At 41.2% G+C, this 9114-nt stretch overlaps 1 protein-coding gene across 7 annotated transcripts in view; it reads left to right on the forward strand.

Moving 5' to 3' along the window:
* Fam184a (family with sequence similarity 184 member A) overlaps positions 1 to 9114 on the forward strand; it is a 133215-nt gene that overhangs the window by 109989 nt on the left and 14112 nt on the right. For 4 of the 7 annotated variants that reach the window (XM_052751320.1, XM_052751322.1, XM_052751321.1 and 1 more), the window contains 4 exons: positions 807 to 960; positions 6479 to 6606; positions 8349 to 8533; positions 8965 to 9111. In XM_052751320.1, coding sequence (XP_052607280.1) covers positions 807 to 960; positions 6479 to 6606; positions 8349 to 8533; positions 8965 to 9111 — 614 coding nt within the window. The remainder of the gene's footprint in view (positions 1 to 806; positions 961 to 6478; positions 6607 to 8348; positions 8534 to 8964; positions 9112 to 9114) is intronic. The other 3 variants (XM_052751323.1, XM_052751324.1, XM_052751326.1) reach the window with 1 other exon arrangement.

The raw sequence follows: 9114 nt of genomic DNA on the forward strand, positions 1-9114 counted from the left end.
GGAAGCACAGTGGAGCTTGTAGTGATGGGAGCGCTATACATCACCATAGTCCAGGAAGCAGAGAAGAAGCCAGAACTGGGCCTAAGCAACAACTTTAAAAGTCTTGTCGGTAGTGATTTCCTACTTCCAGGTAGTCCTGCTTCCTAAAGGTTCCACACAGCTGTTCCAAAAAGCACCATGATCTGGGGAACAGGTGATCAACACATTTAGTGTAGAGGGGACATTTCAGGAATAAACAAGAAGCACTTCTAGCTACTTATTCTCAGGGAATTACTTCTTCACACAAATATTTTATAGAAAATAGCTGTAAAAGATTTAATTAGAATGATGTTTCCTAAACATCCTCACTGTGCGTAGGCAAACCTAATGAGGAATGGGCTTTGTGTTGTTTATTTATTTATTTATTTATTTATTTATTTATTTATTTATTTATTTTGTGTGTGTGTGTGGTGTTTTCTTAATGACACCCCTCTCCTCTCCTTTCTGGATACACAGGATTTTTTCCTTAGTTTTCAGTAGTTTGTATCCTTAGTAACTTTAGAAAATGATTTCATTTGAAAACCGCCTGAAGCTAGAGGTCTGTAATTCTAAATTCAACAAAACACATTGAGCCAAACTGGTTTCATAATTAGTTTTCTACTGAACTGACCCAATGACTTTGTTTTCCAGTTACAGTTACTTTATATCTGATTTTCATGAGGATGAACTAAGGCAGCCGAGTCTCCTTAAACACCAGGCTCCTGAGCTGTTTTCTGTCTTGTTGCTTATATTCTAGCAAAATAATTTGATTTGCTTCTCCTGTCTAGGCTCTGGAGAGTCACTTACAGCAGAAACATTCTGCAGAGCTGCAGTCCCTGAAAGATGCACACCGAGAGTCCATGGAGGGCTTCCGCATGGAGATGGAGCAGGAGCTCCAGACGCTCCGGTTTGAACTAGAAGACGAAGGAAAAGCTATGCTTGGTATTGTGGGGAGGATTATAATCTTGTCATACTTATTTATACGTTCCTCCATTGGAACCCTCAACAGAAAGCATCAAGTTGTAAATTTCAGTTTTGGAACATCAAGATGATGTTACTGTGTGAAGAGGCAAGGAGGTAGGCTAAAATGGTGTCAGCTTCCTCTGCACTCTGAGAAGGCAGTGTTCATAAGTGGTTTGTCTGTCTTCATGGACCTAAATGAAGGCAGGACACTTAGGGATCCCAAAAATCAGTCACTGTCCGGTAGCCCCATGCACCCACACATGCACTCTTAAACATACACCAATGCATGCACCCACACCTGCATTCCCACATCTACCCTCACACATGCACCCACAGGTGTATTCATACCCATGCACCCATGCAATCACCCACACACATGCAACCAAACACATATCCACTCAACGCATTCACATGTGCACCCCACACATGGCTCACGGCTTGGACTTTGCAGTCATGTGTTTTTACTTCAGGATTTTGGTTTGGTAAGAAAGCGGGGGGGAAACAGCCTTTTTATAGAAGTCTGTTTCGTATGGGATTCTTTCCTATGAGGTGGTTCTTTGTAAAATGAGATACATTTTGAAGAAAAAGTTAGATTGTATTTACAAATTTGTTTATGGTTTTGTTTTCTGACGTTATTAGATAATTCATTCCTGCCATTTCATTTTCCTTCTGTTTTGGTTTAATTCCAAATTCTCTGGGTATTTTTTCCTGTGTGTTTGGCGTACTCCAGTGCACACTCTTTCCAGGTGGGACTTGGGAACAAAGAGGACTAGCAGGGTGTGAGTGACTGTCTGGAACTCAGAGGGAGCCACGTGTCCTGTCCGTCACCCATTGGACTGATGCTGAATTTCTGGGCCATGTTGTTACAGATCTCACTTCTTCTCCTTGAGAAGCTGCTGTGGCACCTTGTGTGAAAGCCATAGCAACGGTGAACACGTACCAAAGATTTGTGACATATCCACTTGTGTGCTAGAGGCTGCGCTGTGCGGTTTCATTAAAAACGAACTGCTGCTCTGCCTTTGCACAGAGCCGAGAGTTAAGATCAGAGGTGGCCTTTGTAGCATTATGACCAGAGAGGGATGCAATTTCCACAGTTGTGTGAGGTGGGGTTGAAAGAGCCAAGTGTTAGAACTGTTCCCGTAAATGTGATTTAAATACCATCGTGTTGAAAGAAGACCTTGGAATCTCTGAAAAGTTTTCTTTTTAAGATAACCATAGATTCACATACCTTCTTTTAAGTTTTTTTGAGAATTTTTTAAATTTTTAAATTTTTTGAGAATTTCATACATGAGTATTTACATCGCTCCCACCACTCTCTCCCAGTTCCTTTCATGTCCCTTGTTTCCTCCTAAGTTCATGACCTTTTCTTCCTTAATTATTATTCCATATATGTATATATGTATTTGTATATAAGTGCAGCCTGCTGAGTCCAAGGCCTCCATTGTTGCTTATATATACAAATATTTAGGGCAGACCCCTTGGCATTGAGTAACCTTCTCCCAGGAGAAGACTGATTGTCCCCCCTCTGAAGCTGTTAATTACCTATAGTTCTTATCTAGGGGGAGGGCCTATGACATCTCCCATCCACAGGGTCATGTCTACTGGTGCTGTCATTGCCCGGGGCTAGTTTAGAGGACCATATCCTTGAGATTCCGTGGGTGCAGCTTCCCTCTCATATACAGAAGAAATGATAAAAAAAAGATGCTTTCGTGCCTTTTCCCATTTCCCAGTGATTGCATCCTATAAAAGTGTATTAAAATGTCACAGCTAGAATATTGATATGGATACTGGTAAGATGCAGAACTTTTAGATCATGGGGGGAGCACACCTTCTTCCTGCCTTTCCTGCCTGGGATTCCTGGTGAACCTCAGGCTGGTCTCCACTTCTATAGCGTCGACAGTTTGAGAATGCCATCATTTTGATATGTGCAACCTACAGTGTTTTGTTGCACGAATCCTAAATGGTCTTAATAAAAACCTGGAGCCAGATATTGGAGTAAATGCTAAAAGATCAGAGAGACAAAGGAACAAACCACTAGAAAAACTTGTCACCACTACTAAATCCTCATGCTGAATGGAAGGCGAGATCCTATCTCCATGAATCCTCTGACTGAATGCCTCTGAGTCCTCAGCCTAAAGGCTCTAGTTCCTGTCTCCTCATGCCTTATATGCCTTTCTCCACCCAGCCATTTCACTTTCTGTCTCAACCTTCCTAGTGCTGGGATTAATGGCATGTATGCTTCCCAAATACTGGGGTTAAAGATGTGTGCCACCACTGCCTGGCTCTGTTTCTCACCTAGACTGGATCAATCTCATGTAGTCCAGGGTGGCCTTGAACTCACAGAGATCCAGATGGATCTCTGCCTCCTGAATGCTTGGATTAAAGGTGTGTGCCACCACTGCCTGGCCTCTGTGTTTAACTCTGTGACTGGCTCTGTCCTCTGATCTTCAGGCAAGTTTTATTAGAGTACAACAAAACATCACCACAATGTTTCTATAGAAATTGCCTTTTTTCACTCATTATAACATTCCAGCATTACTCTGGTTATTGTGGGCGTCTCTAGTTTGTTCCTTTTCTTTTCTTCCTAGTCATAGCTAATGCATCACCATATTCCTGTCTGTCCTTCAGTCATCAAAGGCGATCTGGGCTTCAGTTTGCTATCATTTATGCATACAAACATTCATGTGTAAGTTGTTTGTGTAAATACAAGGTTCTGGTTGTCTGGAAGAAAAGCCAAGAGAAAAGTGTCCAGGTCATATAGTAGTTACATGTTTAATTAGTTTTTAAAGGCCCTGCCAGAATGCTCATCAGACTGCCTCTGCCACTTCATAATCCACTAGCATTGTATGAATGACCCACTTCCCTTGCAACTCACCAATCTTTGATATTGTGATGGTATGTCAAAATGTCTCATTATAGTTTTACTTTACATTTCCATAGTGGCTAGAGATGTTGAATATTTTTCATGTTCTCATCAACTTCATGTCTTCCTTTTTGGTTGGATTCTTCACTGTTACTGTTGAGTTTCAAGTGTTCTACTTACATATTCTAGATACTAGTCCTTCGTCAGGATCCTTCAGGTCTGTTGACTCTATCACTCCCATGAACACACTCGCCCTGAGGTCACCACCGGCTTTTGGCTATCATCACTGACTTGTTCTCATCTTATTTTCTCTGTGTGCACATCTGGCCACTTTGGCCTTCTCGGGTCTTTCTTCTCTTAGTTTCTATGTTACTATATATTCTCACTGTACTCTTTACTCTCATTTACCAGACTTGTTTCCACATGTAATGCTAAATACTGCTTTTCTCTTGTAATTCAATTTTACCTGTGTGTGTGTGTGTGTGTGTGTGTGTGTGTGTGTGTGTGTGTGTGTGTCTTTAGCTTCTTCTTTTTTCATCTACTTCCATGACTTCAGCTATCACCCATGTGCTGGGGACTTCAAATGGGTGTTTCCACCTCAAACCTCTTGTTCGTGTACATTAAATTGGTATTTATTGCTACATGTTAAGAAGTTGATTTTTAAATAGACTTTGAAATACGAGCTTCTCATTTCTCTGAGGTCCAGTGTACTTATCTATCCCTGTACTTCTCACCCTGATTAATGCTATCACTATTCAGTTGTCAAAACTGGGAAAGTGGGAGCCATGTTGTTTCTCTTTCACTACATTTTGTCTGCCAATACTTAAATCCTTTTATTGTGTGTTTCCTCTCATTTACTCCTCCTGCCATACTTACCTCAAGGCCAGGTGACTTCTCTTTCTTTTTAGATTTCATTTAGTCTATTGTATGTGTGCGAGTGTGTTGCTTGCGTGTATATCTGTGCAGCATATACGTGCCTGGTGCCTTCAGAGGTCACAAAAGGATATTGGAGCCTCTGGAACCGGAGTCACAATTGTGAGCAGCCGTGGGGGTGCTGGGAGTCAAGCCTGGCTCCTCTGCAAGAACAAGTTCTCTTAACTGCTGAGCCATCTCTCCAGCCCCTTATATCACTTTTTAAAATAAATCGTCATCGTCATAACCTTCCTCCTGCCTTGCCTTCTCATGGTTCATTTTCTAGTTTTCTGGCAGAGAAAACTTTGAGATGCTGTTTACACCTCACCCAAGACTCCCCACTTTAAATCCTCCCATGGTTCTTCAGGACAGGGTTGGCAAGTTTTTCTACTGAAGAAGCCCTTAGCACCAGGAGAAACTGAACTGAAGTTCTCCGTGAAGGCCTCAAGAGGAGCTTAAGTCGGCCAGCTGCAAGCAAGGGCAGCATCTCTTCAGCTAGATCTCGTGTTATTGCTTTAAAATCCACAACTTGCATTTTACTCACACATATCTCCATATTAACACTTAAAAATGTTCGAGTAACGTTCATGCTTCAGGAAGTACCATGGGTGAGCTCTGAGTTCTGTGAGAAGCACAGCCACTCACAGCTCAGTGTGAGGACCATGGGCCTGGCGTTTAAAGTGAAATCCACGTGGGTTCCGTTTTCCTTCGTGCCACCGTGTGTACCCTGTGACCTCCTGCCACACAGACTTCACAGCGTGGTGGACAGGCCCGACTCTGGCTTCTTTCGTCTGTTCTGCCTTCGTGATGTGAGCACCTCCTTCACTCCTCAGGAGCCCCAGTTCAGTCCTGCTGTACTGCAGATGGAGTCACTGTCACAGTCTCTCTCTGATTGATGCCCAATCTGACTCTCAGAAAGTTGGGTACTTTTCACCACTGACTTTTCATTATACTTCACATTAACCTTCTGATATGCTAGTTAATTCCTCACCTAGAGTAATGTCTTCACCTCTGGCTTGTGAAGTTATAAAGACAGTGTCAGATTTTATTCTCTCTTAGGATACTGTCGTCATTCAATAAATATTCCAGGGCCAGGCATATCGCATGCCTGTAGTCCCAGTACATGGGAGATACATGTAGGAGAACCAAGATTTCAAGGCTCCAGTTGCACAGTGAGTTGCAAACCAGCCTTGGCTACATGAGACCCTGTCTCAAAAAAAAAAAATTAAAATTGAAAATCAATTTCAGACTCTAATGAATGGGATGACTGACTGACCTCCAGATCATTGAGAGTGTTTATCAGCAAGTACTTTGTATATTCTAGGGATATTGTAATAAAATTCCTACTGGGAGGAAAATTACCTTTTAACCACTTGTCAAGGTACAACTCGAAAATCCGTATTATCTTAATAATATAAAACAGCCGAAGCATTTCATCTCCACTACCACTTTATCTTCATACTGAATTCACACACACACACACACACACACACACACACACACACACACACACACACACACCCTTTGTCATTTAAGTTCTTGACATTTTTAATACCCTCATCAAAGCTAAGTAGACTTCAAATCCACGTGTGATAATCTAGTCAGTGCACTTTTACAAGTGTCCTCGTTGTAAAAGTTGCATTCTGGATCTCTTGCAGCTTTTTTTCCCTGAGGTCTTAGCAGCGTTTTTAAGTTGTCTCACCCTTTTCCTTTGCGTGCCAGCTTCCTTGCGGTCCGAACTAAACCACCAGCATGCAGCCTCAATTGATTTATTACGGCATAGTCACCATCAAGAACTGGCTGCGGCCAAAATGGAACTAGAGCGAAGCGTAGACATCAGCCGAAGGCAGGTAAGTGTGAACACGCCGTGCCGATTCCTTCCACCTGGGTCCATGGGACCCTCACGCTAGGAGAGGGGCTTGTAATAACTGTTAACCGCACTATTTTTTTTTTTTTTTTTTTTTGGTTTTTCGAGACAGGGTTTCTCTGTGTAGCTTTGCGCCTTTCCTGGAACTCACTTGGTAGCCCAGGCTGGCCTCGAACTCACAGAGATCCGCCTGGCTCTGCCTCCCGAGTGCTGGGATTAAAGGCGTGCGCCACCACCGCCCGGCCCTAACCGCACTATTTATTATCAATGTGATGAAGAGTTTCCTTTTTCATAAGAAGGAGCAACCTTATACAATTATAATTACAATTATTTATATATTTATTTATTATTTATTTATTTTATTTTATTTTTTTTGGTTTTTTTCGAGACAGGGTTTCTCTGTGGTGTTTTGGTGCCTCTCCGGGATCTTGCTTTGTAGACCAGGCTAGCCTCGAACTCACAGAGATCCGCCTGGCTCTACCTCCCAAGTGCTGGGATTGCAGGCATACGCCACCACCGCCCGGCCAATTATTTATTTATTACCGTTATACAATTACATTTCATTTATGACCTTTTGACTAGATATTTTGCATTTTGTTTGCATCTTAGGAAAATAAACAATAAAATATGAAAAAATATAAAGGGTAAGAACAACTCTATTCCATAGAACTAGCCATGACAACATACCGTTCTGTGTCTGGGAGGCCCTTTGTGGTAGTTGGTAGCCACACAGCCCAGGTTTGTCTAGTACAATCAAGAAATGACATTTTCAATTGTATGTATTTGAATTTAACTTAAACAGTCACATTGTATGACACAACTGTATAGAAGGAGTAGATCCTTCAAAAAGAAGAAAGATAATTCATATTCCCAAAGTATTAATTAGCCATTACTGCTTACATTTTTTAGACTTTGCTCTTTGGCCCAGTATCCTTTTTTTTTTTTAATTTGGTAATCTGTGATTGTGACAATATGTATGTATGGAAGGACGTGGCAATGGGCACTGCAGAGAAAGTTGCTGTTAGCTTATTACACTTGCAAGTTTTACTTTGTTGGTTAACCATGTTAAGTGGTCAGCCTGGATTTGCTCTTCATGATACTTTAAATGAGCCACTTTGCAACCATAGAGGGAAGTTACTCTTCAGCTATGCCTACAGTAAAGTTGTCAAAGTCTACTTTAGAGAACTTGTAGAAAACATTGACTTGTAGGGAAATTCTTTCTAGACAGATAACTATTAGGACAGCAGTGAAAACAGGCCAAGTCTGCCTTTCTAAGGAATGGATTGTGTGTGTTGGGTAGTGAGATCCCTAGAGGGAAACACTTTGGAGAGTAAAGGACAGTGTTACCAGCAGTTTACTATAAGATCTGTACAACTTACTCAAAGACGCGTGTTCTCCTCTTGACTCTGCCGTTGATCGTAAATTATCTTTGCAAAAAAATCAGCTTGTGAGTAATGATTTCCTCATTCTAAAATGAGTGAGCTATGATTTCATCCTCTTTCAGTCCCTTACAGCCCTCATAGTGCAGTTGTATCCATACAAGTACTTCTTAGCCATCGGGAAGAGAAAGGGCCTCAAGGTTTTCTCATTTTTGAGCAGTTTATTTTGAAGCCTTGTCAGAATGATTGATTATACTTACTATTCCAAACTGTCCTTTTCTCTCCCTCACATCAACCCAGAAAACAAATCTGTAGAAAACATTACAGCATTCTTTGGTTTTCGCAGAGTAAGGAGCACATGTGTAGAATAAGTGATCTCCAAGAGGAGCTACGGCACCGAGAGCACCACATCTCAGACTTAGACAAGGAGGTCCAGCACCTCCAGGAAAACCTAAGTACCCTAACGAAGGAACTGGAATTTAAGGGGAAGGAAATCCTCAGAATACGAAGTGAATCCAGCCAGCAGATGAGGTATGCAGTAACTAGAGCAGAACATGCATTGGACTGAAATACTGTTGGAGACATGCTTAGCAATATGTCCCTAGTTTTGTGACTAGAGTGCCCTCCCAATAATACATTGAAGGCCACTTTTTACTATATGTGGTGGGTATGATATCATCTAGAAAATGTAATGTCTGCATTTTGATGATGTATTTATTATTCATTAACTTTGGGAAATGACCATGATTAAAGTTTTTTTTTTTAGTTTTTATTAGAAAAAGCATTAAAGGAGACAAAATTTAACAGACGGTTATAGCAAACTACATAGCTTAACTTAACCTGTGTACATTACTTTTCCAAATATTATACCAAAAAGGGGGCATTTCAAATCTGGTAGAACATAGAAGTTTTGAACACTTGACTTCAGAATAACATTTCTTAACTACAAATAAATTAAACAGGTTGCATGAACAAGATTTAAACAAGAGACTTGAGAAAGAGCTGGATGTCATGACAGCAGACCACCTCAGAGAGAAAAATATCATGCGGGCAGATTTTAATAAGACTAATGAGCTACTCAAGGAAATAAATGCAGCTTTACAAGTGTCGTA

Source organism: Peromyscus californicus, unplaced genomic scaffold (assembly GCF_007827085.1).
Source record: "Peromyscus californicus insignis strain IS unplaced genomic scaffold, ASM782708v3 Scaffold_22__1_contigs__length_63687245, whole genome shotgun sequence".
In the NCBI taxonomy this organism is placed as follows: Eukaryota; Metazoa; Chordata; class Mammalia; order Rodentia; family Cricetidae; genus Peromyscus; species Peromyscus californicus.